The 22,334-nt window shown below is 38.3% G+C and overlaps 1 protein-coding gene across 1 annotated transcript; it reads right to left on the minus strand.

The window, feature by feature from the left end:
* Window positions 1-1,284: 1,284 nt before the first annotated feature.
* On the minus strand, window positions 1,285-21,807 carry LOC139741335 (KICSTOR complex protein ITFG2-like). The gene is made up of 15 exons (XM_071651917.1): window positions 21,700-21,807; window positions 20,473-20,568; window positions 16,749-16,790; window positions 14,805-14,891; window positions 13,421-13,538; window positions 12,371-12,459; window positions 11,401-11,463; window positions 10,521-10,621; window positions 9,512-9,575; window positions 9,217-9,307; window positions 8,147-8,200; window positions 6,809-6,897; window positions 5,783-5,900; window positions 2,969-3,139; window positions 1,285-1,932 (listed from the first exon to the last, which is right to left on the minus strand). Exons 1-15 carry the CDS (start codon window positions 21,793-21,795, stop codon window positions 1,859-1,861), a joined length of 1,353 nt encoding a protein of 450 aa, XP_071508018.1. The 5' UTR covers window positions 21,796-21,807; the 3' UTR covers window positions 1,285-1,858.
* Window positions 21,808-22,334: the final 527 nt, after the last annotated feature.

Here is a 22,334-nt window from a genome sequence, read left to right on the forward strand (position 1 = left end):
ATACTAATCAAGTTTGCATGTATTTTATGGGAGGTCATTTTTTCTTTTTGTAGATGTTATGTCAACCTGTTCATTACGGGCACCTGGTGAGCTGTGTATTACGTCTATGAGGATTTCAGAATTCAGTATGAAAGGGCTTAAGAAACAACACAATATAACATGTATCTGGAATATTGCAACAATCTCCACAGTCAAATTGTTCTCTACTGCCCTCTACAAAGTGCCTTCATGAATGGACTCGAGCAAACAACATCACGTTCGCCCTTTGATACACATTTCAATAGGCACAGCATTCCATTCAATTAATGATAACTTTTTTTTTTGATTCGGTAGGACCTTCCTTGGCAAAAAGTAATCACACATCAATCAAAATGATATTTTCTTCGATAATCGTGTTTTAGTTTTAATTCATCGCCACAAGAATTAGAATATGATTTTGACAAAGAAAACCAATTGCAAAGTCCATCTTCTGAATATCTTACTCAATACCAATTCAATAATGTTGTCAAGGAGTATGATAATTCTACTTTGAGGTTACTCTTAGATAATCCCATATGCAAAAATTCTCGGCAGGTCTATCTGAAACCTGGCTTTCCCATGATTCAAGCTTTCCATTTGCTCTCAAGGGATATGATTTTGTGGTCGGCAGGAAAATTAGTTGTAGATGTTGTTGATGCAATGCGTGACCACACTGCCTCAAATTACAAAGACAGTGTGCGAGTGTTCACATTGAAATACATGCTGCATGTTGAGTCACAGACAAGTCCAGCACTCTCTGTGTAGTTGCATGGCCACTGTGAACACAGTATTAGTTTTGGGCTGGGGGACTGGGCTTGAAGGCAGCCTGAGAGATGGGATTGAATCTCAGAAGAAGGATGAAGGCATGCCTGACCCAAGATGTTGTGTGGAAGATTTAATTATGTGGAAGGCAAATTACCGGTATGGGAAGTAAGTGCTTCATTGTAGATTGTCATGTTTACCCACTGTAGAATCAGGAATAAATTGTCAATACGCAGTTCTGGTGGTAACAAAACCATTACCGGTATGTGTGTCCTGTCACTTTCATTTGGCCTGGCTAAGTTCCCAAGATTTTCCGGATGATTTTCAGAATTTAACATTTGAACACCTATAAATTAGTTAAACTGAGTACAGAGTTTCAGCATTTATAGTGATAGTGATTTAATTTCAACCACAGTATATCCTAGATGAAGCTGGGTGTTTGCGTGTACATTTGTATGTGTGTGTGTGTGTGTGTGTGTATGTGTGTGTGTGTGTATGTGTGTGTGTGTGTATGTGCATAATTGATCTTCTCTATTCCTCATATTGTAATCCACCAGTAAAATTCATCCAATCAGTGATTCTCACAAACTTTTTTTTATTCACTTGGATACAAACAAGCACTTTGGAATGCTCGTCCTGAAGCAATGCTTAGCCACTTTACAAGTCAAACTCAATAGCCATAAAGAATTACTGCATGCCTCGTAATCTGCACACTTGGTGATATTATACATGCATGTACTCCGCCCCCAAGCAGAGGATAGCTAACATGAGCATGATATAGTAAGGTAACACACTCCCTTGGTTACTGTATACACCATAGCGAGTCAAATCTTTCTCGCAAATCGGGACTTCCCAACAATTTTGCGTGAAGTTATTTTTGTGATTGTCGAGCACAGTACTGAATGGAGAAATGCATGCATGCACATGACATTCATGTTGGGATCAGAGTTAGCATTTTCCCATGTTTTTGCATGCCCGAATAGCATCTAACTCGCGAAATTCGCCATCACATAAACCTCATGAAATATTCAGCAGATACAGTACATTTGTGGAGATGTTTTTATCTGCTCTGTCCAACTCAGGATACGGCAGGCTCTCTTTTACCGCCGTATATCAAGCGTCGAAACAGCTCCCTCTTCTCAGCTTCTGTGTCTAGGCGCAGGAAAAAAACAGGTTGAAACGAAAAGAAAAATATCAGCTGTGCAACACCATATCATTGCATTTCTTTTAAACTCTTTTCAACAAAAAACTGGCCAAAGGAGAAAAAAGAAAGAAAGAAAGAAAAAAAAAGACGCTGGTGTACAGCAGCTCTTTTATACATCAATGGTTATTTTTTCTTTATTTCATTTTTTTTTTAAATTGACAAGCGGTTACAGTTTATTGCAGACACAACAGGGCTTCAGAAGTAAATAGCAGATCAAGAATTGTAGATATGTTAAAGTCTCATCTATTCTTGGATGGATGACTTCGAATTTGGTGAAATTTCATCATGTAATAGCTAAATGGGTGTAGTGGTCTGTGATGTCACAATGAATCATAAGAAATCTTAAAGCGATGGTGTAGCATTGGTGGAGATGAGGATTGGGATTTAACGTTTTGCCAAGAAAGCACTCATGAAATGACACACCAAATACCATTCTAAGAGGAATTCAAAGTTTAAAGCATGAAAATCGGGTTTTGAATGGCTGAGATATCCAAAGACAAAGAAATACAAAGCAATGTAAATAAAAGGTGGGTCCCACCGTTTATTATGATCGCTCTGTTTTTGATATCTCAGCCATTTCAAAACCAATTTTCATCAAATAAAATGGGAACACCTCTTGGAATTACATTTACTCTTTCATATTTTGAAGGAGGTTTCTCATTTTCTAAAAAAAAAAGATTGTTAGAAACATGAAATTCAGTCTCAAACAAAACCAGATAGGACCCTTCTATTAAAGGCCAAAACCCAAACCAAAAATGTTCAAATTCTTCCCCATGTGAGTGCATTCATGTACTTAAAAAACCCCCTAAATTCAGCTGAGTACACATTCTAGAGTCTTATATTGGATGAAGCTGAAAGAAACACGAGTCATGTTTATTTAGCATTTCACTGTTGAGCTCTACTGCCAGATATTTGTTGGAAGCATCTATCAACAAACTATGGACAAAAATTCTGAAACTCTTGAGACATTATCTGCTCACTCACCTACACCCAGCTCAGACAGCCTCTGTTGCAGCTCTTCATTTAGTGATGCGACGTTGACGAGATTTGCGGACGGAATTCGCGGTAGCTGAACATTCCAAAATATGTAGATCTTGTTGTGGAATGTAGCGTACACTAAGCACGGTGTGTTGATTCCATTGGTACTGTACAGGCCTTCATAAAATCGTATAGGAAAGATGGAATGGTGATGACAATACAAAACGACAGCGGAACAAATCCCTCAAAATAAGATATTAAAGACCTCTCATCAAAGGAGAATAAAACCTAAAAGTACATGTTGGTTGAGTGACTGGAACTGTAAATGTGACCAGCAATGACAAAAGGATCCGAAAGTCGCCGACGGCTGAGCCAAGAAAATTGAGTTTGAAGACAAATCCTCAAAATCATTCAAACCATTGGATTTCTGTTTTGGGCATAATTTTGTAGTTTTATGTATTGTCTATCATCTGCCGAAATTTTGAAACTAAATGATCAAAGGAAAAGCAAGAAATAAGAATTTTTTTTGGGACATAATTTTCTGACTTTCAACAGAAGGAAAATGCGTCCAAAGATTTGGATTTAGCGCCACAGACAGACTCCACCCATAGCAATGAGGAAGTGATCTCATTGATCAGTGCGTGGCATCCTGGTTACTGACTGGTTGTGCATAGACCGCTGGTGCAAAGCTTGAATGAACATCGTGGAGGTTGCTAGGAGCATACCTTCGATTGTCAAGAGCAGAAAACTATCTTTACTTCCCCTTGATCACGATTGTGTCAGGAGGAAATCTTTTAAAGCAGTTTTCTCAAAACGCTGATTTCCTAGATCACTCGACATGCTTTCATAGAATCATCAATATCTCCGCAAAGGAGTTATTTTAAGTCGTGTTACATGAAATTAAAGTGGAAGAGTTGGGGAATAATGCCATGTCATTTTCAGATAAAAATCAACCTCCCCTGACTTTCGGATCCTTTTGTTGTAGCGGGTCACAAATTATTAGGAGATAGTCCCTGCTGTGTGAAAAATGTTCCAGGATTAAAGATCATTGCAGAAAAGGAGTAGGAATGCATTGTGTGAAAAATGCCCTGCTATCATGAGCTGCTGCACCGACAAGTGCATGCCATTAGGTATTGTACTGTTATGCTTAATGTCACCTGACTTCATTGTATGCGACCTCATCATGATAAAGGAAAGAAAAACTTTGAAGGGTGGCCCCTGGTAGATAGGTGCAGAAAAGCAAAATATTAACCCTAACTAGGCTGGGGGGGGGGGGCCTCCGAGGCCCCCCCCTCGACGTTCCGCGCGATGTATCACAATCGCAAAAAGCTATTCGCGCAATGTATCACAATCGCAAAAAGCTATTGCCGCGACGTTTCATGACTTTTTTCTTTCGAGTCTCCCGCATCTTTTGACACCAAATTTGCGATTCCCGGGCACGGGGTTCCGAAGTTACGCATAAATATGTACGTGCATGTCAGACCAAAAATTGCTCAAAAACGTGAATTCGTGTACAATTTCGATGCAAACTGTGCTTGCAGGCAAATTTCATAAAAGCATGATTATTTTGGTGTTTTAATGAGTAAAATCAATGAATAACATATTTTCTTGTTCGGAGCGATGTCGCGAACAAATTCCATCGAAAAAACAAAGAAAAACATAAAGTCGAAAAAACAAAGAAATACATAAGAAATTCAAAAAAACAATAAAATACTTAAGAATTTTTTCTGATATCACAATTTTTTTTTATTACATTTGCTAAGGACACTAAAAAGAATACTTACACAAAAGATGTGCCTGTTTTGAGCTATATTTTGTGATTTATACCAAATAGTCTGATTTCATGCATCATTATGCATAAATTAGCATAATTTCGCATAAATGATAATTTTTTTGAAAAACTAACTTCATGGTATTTTAGATTACATCATAGGCAATGTGTGTGCCAATTTTCGCGCGGTCGACGGCCGAGATCTGGAGGGGGTTAAATGATAAAACAAATGCAATGAAATTATTTAATCAACCATTTGAAATCCATGATCTGTTTACATCAGCAGACATCATCATGCAAACAGGACCTGAATTGGAGGTTGGGGGCCTTTAACCCGTTGAGGACGAGCTGATTTTGCTACAACACTCGTTTCCCACAAACATTTGCCGGTGTATTTGCAGGAATAGTCTTCAACGGGTTAAGTCTTCGTGTGCCATGTTGCGCATATTGTGTTAGCACATTTTGCTCAAATGCACAACCATGCATAAACTGATTGATGAATGGCTATACGCCAACATATGTCCACTGAAAGCATCGTAGCCATCATAGCTTTGTTTGATATAAGATTGGCAATCACAGCAAAGCTTGCACATTTCTATACAACTTTGCTGTGCTGCATTTTTGGCATAAATGCATCTGATCAAATGTTTGGATGACTAAGAAAAACTGAAATGCTAATAAAATGTTCCTCAAAAGCATTAATTATTCATTGAGGTTTCAGAATAATGCATCACATGAACAGTTAACCCGTTGAAGATGACTCCCGAGTATACTCGGACAGGTGTCTATGGGAAATGCATGCTGCAGCAAAATCAGCCCGTCCTCAACGGGTTAAAGGGGATGGCTAGTAACTGATCAGTGGGAATCAGTGGGAGTGCGGGAGGATGGTTGTTCCGATTCTTGTGGGATTCATTTCAGAATACATTATATATCTATATTGCTGTGTGAAAATTAATGCGTCAGAATAATGGTCTCGTATTCAAGTAATGTGCAGTTTAATGCCATCCCCTTTAAGAAATTGTCTCAATTTTTTTTTTTGCTGCACTCACCTGCCGTGAAGGCACAAACACTCTCCTTGAGATGGAAGCGGACAGACTGCTGGGTGTGATCAATGATGTACGTCTGACCGTCCCAGGCACAGGCTACCACCTCATCCCAGCCATCACACTGTCAATCCAACCAAACAAAGAGTGGTTTCACATGAGGAAAAATTGTCATTAGAATAATTCAATTCAAGTGATCATTTTTTGGCGAGATAGTGAGAAACCTCTTATGAAATATAAAAGAGCATGTAATTCCATGAAGATTTCAACGTTTATTCGACAAAAATTGATTTTGAAATGGCTGAGATATCAAAAGCAGAGTGATCCTAATAAAGTGTGGGACCACATTTTATTACGATCGTTTTGTTTTACTTGTTTTTGGATGTTTCAGCTTTTCCAAACCCGATTTTCATCAAATAAACTTTGAATTCCTCTTAAAATGGTATGCTCTGTACTATTTCATAAGTGTTTTCTTGGTATCTCACAAAATAAGTTACAGCCCAATTTTCATCTTCTCCATTACTGTACTCATCCCTTTAAGGAATGATACACAGGTAGTAAGTAATAACATGTACACGTCAGTACTCATTTAAAAGTGAGGCATTATTCATACAAGCATATTTATGCATTCTGTGAAAAAAAATAAATGTGGAGGTACCCACTCAATGATTGTAGTGAATTACCAAATCGCAAATTTAGATTTGTAACTACTGCGTACACCATTTTGTGAGAACAATTATTTTTGTGATTTGGGACTTGAAAGACAATTTCTTAAATGGCTGAATTCAAGATGGCCAGCCACAGTGAAGGAAAGAGAAATAAGTAAAGTAGCGAATTCTCTCCTTAAATATAATATACAGCACATTTGTGTGAATGGAGGCAACATTTTCTCAATCTGCTCCCTATGCATGATATAACAAGCAACTCATGAAATACACCACATGTAATATACAGTGTGAGATATTCTGAACAAAGACGAATGCTAGAAACATGCTCTGAGTGAGCTATCAGTGAGTTGGAGTTTCAGCTTACCATGATGTCCAACTTGGTCAGTGCAAACAGCTGATGGTCCACAAGAAGTGACCACAGGCTCTTGTCCTTTTCAATCAGCATGAGAGTTCCTGAAATGTGAACACAACATCCAATATACATGATACAATCATAGAGAAATAGATGAGCCTTTTTTTCTTATCATTATGAATGTTCACAATGGAAAATGAATCAGACTTTTCATGTCTGCTATAATACAAAAGTGAACTGAGCTATTCATGGGAATCTTTTAATAATGATAATGATGATGATGATGATGATTACCTCTGCCAAGGGAGGTTATGTTTTCATTACCATTTGTTTGTCCATGCGCAAAATAACTCAAAAAGTGGAGAATGGGTTTGACTTAAAACTTGCAGGGAAGGCTGAGATGACACAAGTAACAGATGATTAAATTTTGGTAGTGATCCTGAAATTTTTATGGATTTTTTGAAGGATTTTCGATATTTTGACAGGTAGGGTCAATGAACTTGGGAAGTCAAGCTGCGCATTTAATTTGAGGTTTTCATAGGTGCACTAAAGTACGTGCTCTAGTTTCTGCTAGGGCAAGGCGCGAGGGTTTATGACGTAACAAAGGCTTCTATATTGGGAAATCGGGCGATTTTTTAGCATGTATATGGTTGGAAATCACTGATTTAAATTTATGGAAGAGCAAGATCATCAGTAAAAAGTAGCTGCTTGGTGGAGGTCTGCGCTCTCAGGGTGCTTTTCTAGTTATTATTATTATCATTATTATTATTATGTACATATATCATATGACTTAATATATTGCACCAAATCCCCTTTGTACAGTGCTCAACATGCAAGCAAACTATCAATCTAGATGTCATTTATCGAGACAAAACATTGAACAAAAGGTATCAACAAAAATGCAAAGAAAACACAAACCTAACCCCTCCTTAAATTCTCCCTCTACATCTTCCCTCCTCTGCCCTCTCTCAAAGGAAGTTTTATTCAGTTTTAAACATGTCTCATCCTCCCCACCCTCAATTCCCACAGTCCTCTGCTCACATCAAAATCTGGGATATCACAAAAAAAAGCAAACAAACAACATGCAATCTATGGAAATACCATAAGAAATACCTTATGAGTTTACTGTAAAACCAGAAATTATTCCATGCATAAAGATTTTCATGAATTTTTGCAAGCCTAGGGGCCAAAATCTGTAAATGTAAAATGCAAACGAGTGTTTTTTTTTCTTCTACGCATTAAACGAAAGTAGCAATTCATGAAAATTTTATTACGGGGAAAATAAGTTTCATACCGCAAATGTTTTTGGTCTTACAGTAAATACACTTACACACATACAATGTTTCTTACCATCCAGAGTGCACATGGCAAACCTATCTGGCTCTGGCTCAGTCTCTCCCCCTCCTTCCTTTTCACCTGATTTAGAGTCAAAGACAAAACATCAAGTATTTAGAGCAAACTAATCACAATTTTTAACATACAACTAGAAACTTGGCAACTATTGGTCATTTTCCTTTTCAAGTATAAACTGTAACACGTATACATATGCTTCACTAGACAAAAGTCCAACTGATTTCAATAAAAAAGTTCAATTTCACATGACAGCTGTCCCATACGGACAAAAATATCAAACAATTAGATTTGTCCTGAATCTAGTATCACTTGAGCTTGATGTTTCATTGCTAAAGCTGTTTATAAAAATAAAAATTATCATTGTCTATGTAACCATCAGAATATTAGACATCTGTAGTTCTTTAAATTGAAAGGGTTATCAAAAGCACTGGACTACCGAACTTTTGGAACAATGCAACAACCTTTTTTTACTGTGATAATGTCATTTCGTAACAGGGTTTAAGTTCAAATAGGATCGTTTTTCTCTTTTGAGACAGTCTTCTCAATATTCAGAAATGTTCACTCAACTACAAATGATGTGAACATGGAAAAGAGAGAATTACGACAGCTATTCTGCTAAAGATTATTCTATTTTCGTCTGGAGTGCGATCTATTGCATATTCTATAAGTCATTATATGGCTGGTCTTAAAAAAAAGATTTTCATGCTGTCACTGTTCCCAGGCCTCTGAATACTTTTGCTGCCTTAAAGGGGAAATACACCATAAAAATAATTATTCTAAAATGTGGCCACCATACAGCGACTGTACCAATCTTTTACTATATTGTGTCAGTTGAGAATTCTGAGGTATAAATTGCTGTCAAAACAAATCATCACACTGCCCCTAAATTGATAACCTCGACGATCAGTGGCTGTGCCACACCATTGGATAACAGTCCTCACTGTTGCTATGCTGGTTGCTATGATATCTGCCAAGCTGAGCTCGAGGAAGGAAATTGCAAGTGACCAGAATCAGGCCAACAACAGAAACCTATGGACGACGTGCAGCATCTGGCCAGAGAGACGTACCTTTGGACAGTCCCGCCACTATCTCGGTCGACACGTTCTTGTTCCGTGCACGTCTGTTCGTTATTGGGTGCATGGTTACGTAGACATTTTCCTCACTTTACACCAGGGACGAAATGAGAGACGTGAAAAAAACAGCACAGATCATGAGTAAAACAGTGACATCCACTTGAAAGAAAAAGTGTGAAAATGAACAGACAAAATAATGATGTGAATAAAAATCACGAAAAAAAAGACAGAAAAAAAGTTCTTTGGGGAAATAAAACATGACACTTGGTGGGTGGTCTAGTGCTTATACTGAAGCATTGCTATTCCCCTTTCTGGTAAATACACCTGAATCTAACTCTTTCATAAAAACTTGACTTTCGGGAAAGTACCAGATGCCTTGGTCAACTCCCTCCTAACCTGGGATATTTGGGAACAGTCCCAAGAGCCCCCTATTATTGAGTGCACTACCACCATTTGTACAAAATGTGATCCCCTCCCAGAATGATTAATTACAGCCAGGTCTGGTCAAATTCCAATCACCAGCAGTCAAGAAGAAGATGAAAATATGAAAAATTCAATGCCCGATGGATGCAAGATGGTGAACAATCACAATAGCTTACTTGAACAATTAGTTTTGCTAGGACGAGCTAAAAAATAGAATACACATATGAACACTTTGTATACTGTATATGACAGGTTAACAAATACCCTTCTCCCCCAGCAAGACAGATACAAGTATGCATTCTTGACAAAGTCCAGTCTCAAAAGGTCATGGCAATGAAACATATATTGATTTAATGTAAAAGCTGGTTTATTTTTTGCATATTTTGCAAATCACAATTGGGCCCAAATTAACTGCACATGAAAATATCATAAAGAAACAGGCATTAGTGCACTACACAATAATCTCAAAGTCAAAATAGAGATAACGGATCTCATGAAAATGTAATGTGACCACCTCATTTGCAAAAATATATCATGCAAAATTACAGCTCTTGCAGCAGTGGGATATCACATTTCAAAAAAGTGTCACGTACATCTCAAACCATTGCACAATAAAACTAGTTCCTTAATCCATTAAGGATGGTTTGATTTTGCTAAAACATGTATTTCCCATGCATAGACCCTTGCCCGAGTATACCTGGGAATCGTCCTCAACGGGTTAATACTAAATGTCCATTCTTAAAGTACAATGTATGGTAGGTGGTTAACATTCAACATTTATACCCTAAGAGTATACATATACGACATCTCTTTTGTTCCTGCACTCATCAACATACCCTCCAGGGGTGGTTGCATAATAGTCTTCTCCCCCAGACACCAGCCATGCACATCTCAGCTCAGCATAGTTGCAGCCTGGCTGGGAGACTACCAGTTTGGGCGCCCCATCCAGATGGCGGCTGAGAGAGAGTGACCCCACCTATGGAAGTTGAGATGAGGGGAGAGAATAAGTTATGCAAGCCCGAGGTACTGATGGGCGGCTCTGACTTGAAAGCCCCTTTCATACTGGCTGCAACTAAACTGACACTGCAGACACATCACAAATTTTGTAGGCTGTTCATAGATAAATCGCTCTTAGTGCAGTGCAAGTATGAAAAGCCCAAAATGACAAATAGTTGTTCCATACTGCCCTTGTCAACACCAAAGAGTAACGACATGCATACCAGAATGATGCAGCGAGGACAAACACCATAAGTTGATTATCTTTGGATGAATTAAAATCACATGTATTTGATCTTTACTGTTTTTTTTTTTTTTTCGGGGGGGGGGGGGATTACTAGAATAGATGTACATTGTTGATTTGTATTATAACAATAAAAAAAAGGTTTTTTTGCATGTACCATTCAAACACTTCTCAAACACTCCTCAAAATATCCACCCACTTATAAAGGTATCTTGTGAAGAAGAAAATAATTAAATAAGAACGTGTCATTCATGTAAATTGTGTCTGTAGATCGATACAATGTTACATGAAAATGGATAAAGAATTCCTAGGTTCGAGCATTTGAGGGGTTCTGGTGGCAAACAGACAACATTGACCAACAACTGTGACTATACAAGGAGGGCAGCTTCCAGCATTTTTAATACTTATTTCTCTTCCAAGAGGGCTCCAAAGTTCCTAAAAACAGACACGTATCATCGCAGACTTAATGACTGATGTAAACTTTGCACAGAAGTTTTCTCATGTCTGTCTCTCACCTGTCCACCGAGGTGCCACTTTTGGAGGAGAACAAAACTTCCTTCACCGGGGGTCAAAGGATCCTGATATGTGAAAACAGAGACAGAATATATATAGATATATGAAAAGGAGTCAATTATGTTGCAAACTCTGGTGTGTGAAATGGCACTTCAGACAAATTTCTTACTGTACAACTAATGTCTGTGACAATACTCCCTCATCAAAGGCATGCATTAATGGCATTCAATAGTTCATCACTCTTGCCATCATTTTCCCCCTCTCTTTTACCAGACAAGGTAGAGTGACGGCGCATCAGTAAGAGGGAAAGTGTAGAAGAAAAACATACTGTTTTGATTTTGCAAGTGTCTGTGGAGAAAACTATGTGAAGAAATTTTGATATGGCTCAGATCCACCAGAAAAAGGAAATGATTGGCAGATTGCAAGAGGTTGCTGTGGTCCTTGTGTCCCTTCTCCTACAGCCAATACTCCAAGTTTTACTGGTCGACCCTTACCATGTCAATGATTGTTGAAATGCACTTGTTTGGGTAGAACTTCTCTTCATTTTTATATTTGATTCAGATGCAAGATGCCAGTCAACAGAAGTCTACTAGAAAATGACCAGAGAAAATCCTCAATTTTAGTACATCAATTTAGACTGTGGTACAGTTGAAATAATACATTGTATCCATTTGAAGCAGAATTTTCTTTGACTGAGCAAATTTTCTGGACATATGCAATGTCAATTTTGGTGAGGTTGACTGTATTTGTCAAAGAAAACAAAATTCATTCAAAAAAATCAAGCATGTTCAACGAGTCCGTATCAAATTTAGTTCATACGAGTGCACCAATGATTCATGCTATTTAATGGTATGGAATCTTGCAGAGGTCCTTGAGCATTCTCGCAGAGGATTGAATGCCAATAATATCTCTGGTACATCTTCAGCCTTAAGAACTATCGCAGAACAGCGCCCTCACATGCCAGGCACTCACTTCAGTCGTGGATTGCTTTTCTTCCCACCGGTATGCTTGGACCACCCTATCTGTGTAGCCGATCACGAGCTCCAGCTTGCCATCGTTGTCTACAACAAAGAAAAGATTGGATGCACGGCAAACAACAACAACAGAACAGGAAACAAATATACACTACACCATGGCTTTTCAATGTTTTCCAAAGCACGGCCCACATTGGCTCCTACAGACTTTTTTGATGCCCAGTTACCAAAATCAAATACGAATCTTTTCAGTTTCATTTTTGCTGTGAGAGAGCTTTGCAGCCAAACAGTGGGCCTCGACGCACTGGTCAAGAGGCGCGGCACTACATGACAGCAAAGTGCTTCCATGGAAATATCATGATGGAAATAAATCACAGTGACCAATAACAATATCCAAGTCACATACATGAAAAGTTACACCACATTGAAATATTAAAGGACAAGTCCACCTTCACATACATAGGGGTTGAGAGAATGCAGCAATATTAGTAGAACACATCAGTGAAAGTTTGAGGAAAATTGGACAATCCGTTCAAAAGTTACGAATATTTTAAGTATCTGCGCAGTCACTGCTGGAAGAGAAGACTACCACAGTGTATGATGTCACATGCGTACAACTATATAAGGAAAATAAAAAGAGAATTTCACAAAACTTTACTTTGTGAATAAAGTGCACAATTCTTTGACTTGCTACTGACGTATGTTAAGGGTAATATTATTCCCCCTGCCTTCTGAAAGAGAGAAGTCGAGTGTTCTTTTGTTATGGGAGAAAAATGGAAATATGTTGAATTTTCTTTATTCTTTCTTTATATCGTTGTACTCATGTGACATCACAAGCTATAGTAGTCTTTTCATCCAGCCGCGACTGAGCAGAAACTTTAAAAATTCATAACTTTTAAACGGATTGTCCCATTTTGCTCAAACTCTCACTGATGTGTTCTACTAATATTGCTGCATTCACTCAACCCACATGTCTATGAAGGTGAACTTGTCCTTTAAGAACAGTTTCTGCACTGAAAACATCTAATTGTAAGAATCAATCACTAACCAATGTCGGCAACCAGGAGGACTCTTGCATTTGCTGGCAAATGCTGCGTGTGGAAAGGCGTCAGCGTGGCAGGTTTTGCAGGTTTCACCGGCTCGGTTTCTAAATCCTTTTCACTCTGCTCCTGGGCAACCTCTGACTGTAGAAGATATGACAAGCAAAACATCACAAGATTTTTTTTTTTTTTTTCAAAGAGAGAGAGAGAGAGAGAGAGAATGTCCTTGAAAAAACACTCTTCAACACTTTTGCCTTGTTACCCTACTTAGGTGATGAAGGCTTGGAAGAATTACAGTGGGGCAGCTATAATAGATACGTTGTATATATCCAAGTATTTTATGTGATGATGTCATTTGTATTCTGAACCTCTATCCTTTCATTTTTGTACAGTTGCCATTTGGATGTTGATATATTTTACACCTTACAATTTTTTTTGTCAAAAAGTTGTGACAAGCCAAATAACCTGATAAACAACACTGAAGCACCATTTGTCACACATTTATTGCACATTTCTATTGTTTCATGTTTCATGCAGACAATATACACCTGTAGTAGAATTTTTGGACCCCATTTGACTTCCGGCGTGATCATGCTCTCAAAACCATAATCAGGCAATTTAACCTGCCTCACCTATACCAGTGGATTTAACTCTAGACCACAACATAGAAAGCATGCAGCATGGAGATGGGGGAGATTTGGGGGTAAGCAAATGACTGAAATGAAGGCTAACTTGTATTCAGGTCCTATACTCTTTGTCAAGAAGTGTGTACCACTAAAAATTGTCACGAGCCAAGCCAGCCAGTGCAATGTTTGACCACACATCACAAAACTTACAAGTCTCTTGACTGTAGTTCTTTTATATGGGGGTCATTTTTTCATTCAGTAAATAAGTTGACTTTCAACTTTTTGCACAATCTTTATAGATGATCCTCTTCCCATCTAAATCTGAAGTTTAGAAACAGAATTCTGCACTACACTTGTACAGTGTGAACTGTTAACCCTTTATTTTTTTTTCCAGTGCAGCATGTAGCAAACATTGGATTATGATAATCCTGAACAATATTCTAAAATTAGTTTGGTCAGTTTCATGATATAGCTGGTAATTCTTTCTTGGCAGTTCCTACTGAGTTTCAAATCATTTGTTTTGTCCTATGAGTTCAGTGAACAGAGGGAGAGTGAGGCGGCATGTATCAACAGAACTTTGACTCCAAAGCCCTATGTCCCAAAATACCATTCTTCTAGTAAGGTGGATTTCCTACCAAGTCATTCTGTCAGTTAGGAGCATCCAAATTTGATGGGATTCGATATATTCTAAGCCTGTGAACCTCCTCTTTCAAACTCTTATCTCATCCACAAAAATCTTTTTCTGGTGTCTTTATGCAATCATCACCTTTGCTGCTTGCTGCTCATCCTTGGCTTTTGAATCCACGGAGAAGAGATAACAGAGCCCCTCGGCGCACAAAACCACAGCGACATTCTGCAAAGAATCACGCCAACCAAATATATAATGTTAGCAATCAATCAATTAATGTTCGCAGAAAGATACAAATGTGCCAAGTGCAACAAAACATGGTGGTTCTCTTATTACTTCTCAATAAGTGTAGTCTACACCTTTAGGATAATTTAGGAGGTAGAAATCACGTTCCTGCTAAATTTTTGCTTACTTAGAATTTAAATTCCATAGAGGCGATCAACGGTACTTAGTAAACCAGTCTCTCAGGTTGAAAGAATTGAGTTCATTTCATTAGAGTGGTTACTTTACCACTTACTTAATCTTGAACTTATCTATAAAAAAAAAAATGTGTGCAATAACCGGTGAACATTCAATGCATTTGACCAGCCAAAAAGTCTGAAAAGTAAGTTTCGAGCTGAGCAAAAAATACCTGAAATCAGATCAAACTCTGTAACTCTCACATCCCTGCATTTTCGCACACCCTTCCCAACTGTCTCAATTTGGTTTTCTCCACTGTCCACCAATGACGGACAAATGTAAAAGGGTGTATTAAAGCCCTACAGAACCTATAAAATAGTCAACAATACTTCCAGTTTCTGAATTTGACTACCATTTATAACCAAAAACAAAATATTGTTAACCCGTTGAGGATGAGTCATAAGTACTCGGCAAGTGCCCATTGGAAATGCATAGTTGTAGCAAAATCAGCCCATCCTCAACGGGTTACTGCAAATTAAACCAAGTCTGGGGTTAATTTGATAATCCCTTTAAAGTGTTTGCCCTCGACTTTTAAATCCCTTCTTTTTTGTTTCGACTCCCCACACAGCAAATAGAAATGTAGTAGCCTTTATTAACAGAATAGACACTTAACCACAAAAGCCACCTTTGTCAGATGTAGCATCCTCATGTGATATGTTTCTATCCATGAACAATCCATCTCCAATTATCTTTCCCCTTTAAAGCCGAGATTTTCCTTTTTCAGCATTTGACTTTAATTTTCAAAATCTGGGTCCTGTTTCTTCTTCACTGTGAGGCTGCACGCAGGTACACCCTTTAATATTGCAATCTCCGGGCACGTACATTTGTAGCTGAGCTACCAAAATGTTATATATTCATTATGGGAATTAAAGTTGAGTACTATATGATCTCGTCAATCACTTTATACATTTGACGGTAAAATACTGTGAAACAACTCATTAAAGGACAAGTTCACCTTCATAAACATAAGGATTGAGAGAATGTAGCAATATTAGTAGAACACATCATTGAAAGTTTGAGGAAAATCAGACAATCCGTTCAAAAGTTATGAATTTTTGAAGTTTTTGTGCAGTACCCGCTGGATGAGAAGACTACTGCAGTGTATGAATAACTTAGATGTCACATGCGTACAACAATATAAGGAAAATATAACGGGAATTTCACAAAATTCCATCTTTTGAAAAAAGTACACATTCCCCTGACTCGTTACCGACAAATGTTATGGGTAATATTATTCCCCCTGCCTTTAGAAAGAGGCAAGTCAAGTGCTCTTTTATTATGCGAAAAAAGTGAAAATATGTTGAATTTCTTTTACATTTTCTTTATATTCTTGTATGCATATGACTCACACGCTGTAGTAGTCTCCTCATCCAGCGGTTCCAACACAAAAATTAAAAAAATTCATAACTTTTGCATCGATTGTCCAATTTTCCTCAAACTTTCACTGATGTGTTCTACTAATATTGTTGCATTTTCTCAATCCTTATGTTTATAAAGGTGAACTTGTCCTTTAAATTGGCAAATCATGTCAGGGAGTTCCTTGGTAGAGCCTTCCAATATATTGCAAGCAAAATCAAAATGTATGAAGATGAATTTTGAGCCCTTCTTCATCCTTTAGCTCACCTTTTTGATGTTGCAGACATCTGCAATCTCTGTACATACAATCTGAGGAAAATAATCACAGGACAAAAGCAACATTAATTAGTTCATCTGTCTCACTCATTTTGGTATGATTATTGCGAATCAATTTCATATCACTTGAGAAGATTTGAAAGAAACATCTTTACCACGGATTCAAGAGAAATGAATGATCTCAGATTGAAGAAAATGTACACTGTAATAGGGTTTTAATGTATCTGTATTCATACCAGTCAACCGACAAATTGTCAATTTGTTCGATACCGTACAAACTGAGGTGCTTCCAATTTCTTCAAAGCAAAATGATCTTTATAAAAATATTTCAATACTTCTACTTCAGTAGTTTTCTGTGAATTAGAATAGCTAGCTTTCATTAAAAAAAGTTTAGATCTAACCCATGCCATTTCTGTTGTTTTTTTTTTGGTATTAATATGGGTCAACCATTTTCAGACCACCTTCTTCATATTATTAAAATGTTTATTTTGATAATTTCTTTTGACCTGGTCATTACCATTTTTCCAAGTGAAATGAAACAACCAGCTATTCAATTTCTTTTTTTCTTTTATATATTCATAAAATAATGTATGATGTCAATAATACGTCATTCACACAGAGTGATATTGGTTCACCACTTCATATGTCTTCACCCAGTAGAAAAGTTGTAAGACCTAGGAAATCTAACTTCCGATCCATTAAGATCCTCAATGTCAACTGCCAAAGTATTCGTGCCAAAAAACAGTCTTTCCATCTCCTGACGCAAATACATGATCCAGAAGTTGTCATTGGTACTGAATCATGGTTATTGTCATCAGTCAATGATAATGAGGTATTCCCAACTGATCAGTATCATATTGAGAGAAGAGATAGACCTAATGACCCTCATGGTGGAGTATTTATTGCTACTAAGAGAGAACTTCTAGCTACAAGAGAAATTGAACTTGAAACAGATTGTGAAATTCTCTGGTGTAAATTAAATATGGCGGGATCTAAGACTCTACATATAGCTGCGTACTACAGGCCTCATGAAAATGACGAAGAGAGTCTTGCAGAGCTTCAACGATCCCTTTGTAAATTGAATCGCGATCATATGGTAGTCATAGGAGGTGATTTTAACCTACCTGGATGGGATTGGGAAACAAGACAGGTGAAAGCATGTCATCACCCAGCGCTTCATCATGCTTTTGGTTCTATGCTTGATGACCATGGGTTAACGCAGGTAGTTATGGAAACAACCATGAGAGAAAACGTCCTTGATCTATTCCTAGTAAATAATCCAACGTTAGTCACTGATGTCTCAGTTGTACCAGGCATTTCAGATCATGATTGCCCAATTCTCACGATTGCTGGTTGTCCAACTCGCCAGAAGCTAGTAAGAAGGAAAATTAACATCTACAGCAAAGCGGATTGGGAGAAATTTGCTGATTTCATGCAAGGTGTAGGCAAGGAAATTGAAGATAAGCTTGACTTTTGCTCAGTGAATGAGGCTTGGGTTATGTTCAAGAATGGAATAGAGAAGGGAATGACAGAGTTTGTTCCACATAAGATGACATCCAAAAAGGATGACATACCTTGGATTTCAAACAAGATTAAAAGGTTGATCAAAAGGAGAGATAGGTTGAACAAAAAAAGTCGGAACATGAAATTGAGAAACCACGGGGTAGTCCCTTTTCAATTGGAGGAAGAGTTGAAAGCAATTAAGAAATCACTGCAACAGGAGCTAAGGAGGGCTTATTGGAATTATGTGGAATCTCTTTTTTCTATCGATGAAGATACCACAGAATTTGAGAGCATGAAGAAATTTTGGGGCTTCATCAAACACAACAGAACTGATAATACAGGAATAAGAGAACTGAAAAGTGATGGTATTACGATCACTGATCCAATTGCAAAAGCTGAAGCACTGAACCAACAGTTCAAAAGTGTTTTCACCAAGGAAACTCCCATACCGAATGACTTACTACCGGAAACCCCAGACTTTGAAGAAATGGAGGATATTTTGTTTACATCAAAGGGTGTAGAGAAGTTGCTTTGTGGTTTGAAGACATATAAGGCCCCTGGACCGGATGGTATAACTCCACGAGTCTTGAAGCAGCTGGCAAAAATTCTGGCTCCAATTCTTTGCAATATATTCCGGTTGTCATATGAATCAAGTGAAATACCAAATGATTGGCGTGAAGCAAATGTTGTACCAGTCTACAAGAAAGGTAATCGATCTACTCCTGTAAACTACCGCCCCATTTCGCTGACATGTATTTGCTGTAAACTAATGGAGCACGTTTTAGCCAGCAAAATTATGAAGCACGGGGACGAAAATAACATCATTTTCCCCCTGCAATATCTGGCTTCCGTAAGAACATGTCATGTGAACAACAATTACTTGGTTTCACAAGCGATTTACATAGGAACTTGGATGCAGGACGTCAAACGGATGTTATAGTCATGGATTTTTCAAAAGCTTTTGACAAGGTTGGGCATGAGCGGCTTTTACGTAAACTGGACTACTATGGTATCAGGGGGAAAAATCTGAAATGGATTCAAAGTTTTCTCAATGGAAGAAGTCAGAGGGTTGTTTTGGATGGTATTAAATCTTCTTCAGTAGCGGTAGGATCTGGAGTGCCTCAGGGGTCGGTTCTTGGGCCTTGCCTCTTTCTACTTTACATCAATGACTTGCCTGATGGTCTCGCGTCAAAGGTTCGCCTTTTTGCCGATGATGCAATTTCTTACATGACCATCGACAATCAACATCATACGCAAAATCTTCAAGAGGACCTAAACAAAATTGGTAACTGGGCGAAAAAATGAATGATGGATTTGAACACAGATAAGTGTAAGGTTTTGACAATATCCAGGAAAAGAAGTAAGGTGCAACACGTGTATCATCTAAATAACGCCCCTCTTGAATCTGTTGAATCCGTGAAGTACTTGGGTGTAACCATCACTTCTGATTTGAAGTGGACCCAACACATTAACAATACTGTCAATAAAGCCAATAACGTGCTTGCATTTCTAAAACGCAATCTTCGCATAAAATCTGATGTTAAAGCCACAGCTTACAAAACGTTGGTTCGACCAATTGTTGAGTATGCTTCCACAGTTTGGGACCCATCTACCAAGAACCTAATCCACCAAGTGGAAATGGTCCAGAGAAGAGCTGCGCGATTCACTTTAAATCGCTACCATAACACCTCGAGTGTCACCAAAATGCTACAAGAACTTAATTGGACCACTCTGGAACAGCGCAGAGAAAATGACAGGCTAATTATGATGTACAAAATACACAATAATCTCACTCCTCTTTCAGCACAGGACTATATCATCAAACAGGCTACTCAGTTAACGAGAGCCTCGCAACCACACTCCTACCAGGTACCATATTCGAGAACTGAATCGCATCGCCATTCGTTCTTCCCAAGAACTGTAAGGAACTGGAATTCCCTGTCGTCAGAAATTGTTTCAGCGCCATCTGTGGGATCATTTCGAAACCGTCTAACGGTTGATCACAGTGGCTAGTATTTTCGTCAAATTTTCTATGTGCTTGTAAATATCTGTAAATAAATTGTATTATAATGTAAATAGCACCAGTCTGCAAGAATCTTCAGTCTATTGAAGGAGGCAGACTTAATCAGAAGAAGAAGAAGAAAGTAGTTATACTCAAGATCTTGTGAAATATAAAAAAAAGGGGAGGGATTAATTTTGCTCAACAACATACCATTCCCAGGTTTGATGCCACTGCCAAGGGTGTGGTGCATTCTCCTTTGTATACCCACAAGTCTCCATCCACACTCCCCACAAGGAGTTCATGCAGCTGAAATACAGAAAAAGAATGAACTCACAACAAAATAGTTGATTCACACTTTAGATTATACATGCACAGCTTTTACTTGTAATTTAATGGTAATACTGAGAATTGAGATTTCATTGATTAATTTGTGTTTATATTTGACATTTCATCTACCCCCCCCAAAAAAAAACAACAACAAAGGCCAACTTTAGGTGCAGAAATGAAACAAATTTCAGACATGCATACAATCTACCAGTATCACACTCATGGCCTTATAATACTAATAGCACCACATTTTCCAAAGTAGGGGGGCACTTCAGACTTCTGTCTGGTGCCACATCCAGGCTTCATCAGCTAACAAAAAAAAAAAAAAAAAATGACAACAACAAAAAGAAACAAACATGAAAAAAAAAAAAAAAAATTCACAGCAAAAACAAAGCCCTTGGCCTTACCATGCTCACACACTTCAAGGTTTTTATCGATTTTTTCCTAGTGCCACATACTTCTAGGCCTACGCACTTCCGAGTTCCAGATCCAGGCCAGGGTAAAAAAAAAAAGAGGGCCCAAAGTTGAGTTTAAAACCTTATATTCCTTAGTTGTATGGTGCAAAAGAAGAAGAAGAAGAAGAAGAAGAAGAAGAAGAAGAAGAAGAAGAAAAAAAAAGTGTGTGTGTGTTTGTGTGTGTGTGTGTGTGTGGGGGGGGGGGGGGGCACGGGGCTGCCTGTTGATGACGTGCGCCCCGGCTAGGTCCCGTCGGTCAATGAATAGGCCTAGCTAGGTCAGGCACGCACACATAGACGGTCCTAGACATAAAACAGACCCTGGGTTTGGGATGCTTGCCTTCAAAAGAATGCCCACAGCACGGTTGTCTGGTTGTGTTTGTACTCTTAACTAATCTTTGTCGTTCTTGGAATCCATGATTTAGAGCTTCTAGCCTAAACAGCTGCACTGCATGCAATATGCCAATGCAATGCCCTGGTTCACAAGATAAGGAACCATCGCGCCCATCGGGATATTAACAGTTTGAGTTAGTTTCCCGATCCCCAGGCGAGAGGTTCACCGTCACCAGTGCACTTGCAGGCCGATGGAGTACCCGACCCGAGCTGGGAACTTGTAGAAGTTGCAAGAGAAAGGAGGGCATTATCACTAACTTACCGAATCATTATCGACATCTCCTAGAACCAGTGCCTTGGCAAATATATTGCCCGAGAATTCTAGTTCAATTTTTTCGACAAATACAACCGACCTCATTTCGACAACCAGTCACTATAAAATTTCCGGCCAGCAAGCGCGCGCAGAGACCAGTGTTTGTGGCAATAATTAGACTCGCGAAATCCCAAACTTCAATATCTATGATAAGCAACAAGAGAAATATGTTATTTAACTATACAGCCGCTTGTCATATCCTTATATCTACGTACAAACCTTCAATTGTTCTATCAACGACAATAACATAGTGAATTTTTGATATAACTGTATATAGATTTTAGATCTATTTATGAGTTCATAAAAAAAAAGAGTCGCATATTTATTCATTCATTTAGACTGTTATATAGAGTGGCTTGTCATAAGCGTTCCTGTAGTGCACTCCCCGTGCATAATATGACGGTAAGCACTATTTGGGCACCCGTCCCGCTTCATCATGAATATTCATCAGGCAGTAAGATACTGTACTAGTAAATGGCAGAACGCTGGATACGTGCAAAACATATCGCCGGGAAATGTAAAAATCTCGAAAAATTGCATCAACGGGGAATGTTAAAACGTCTCGCCGGGAGATGGAAAAATGT

The sequence above is a fragment of the Diadema antillarum genome, unplaced genomic scaffold (assembly GCF_040938485.1).
Source record: "Diadema antillarum isolate AM-2024a unplaced genomic scaffold, OU_Dant_1.0 seq00000920_RagTag, whole genome shotgun sequence".
Taxonomy (NCBI): domain Eukaryota; kingdom Metazoa; phylum Echinodermata; class Echinoidea; order Diadematoida; family Diadematidae; genus Diadema; species Diadema antillarum.

Coding starts and splice junctions, on each gene's coding strand:
- LOC139741335 (XM_071651917.1), bottom strand. CDS start 21,795: ATGAGGTCGGTTGTATTTGTCGAAAAAATTGAACTAGAATTCTCGGGC. Junction 12,460..13,420: donor CCTCCTGGTTGCCGACATTG/GTTAGTGATTGA, acceptor TCTTTGTTGTAG/ACAACGATGGCAAGCTGGAG. Junction 9,308..9,511: donor AGGGGAATAGCAATGCTTCA/GTATAAGCACTA, acceptor GTGTAAAGTGAG/GAAAATGTCTACGTAACCAT.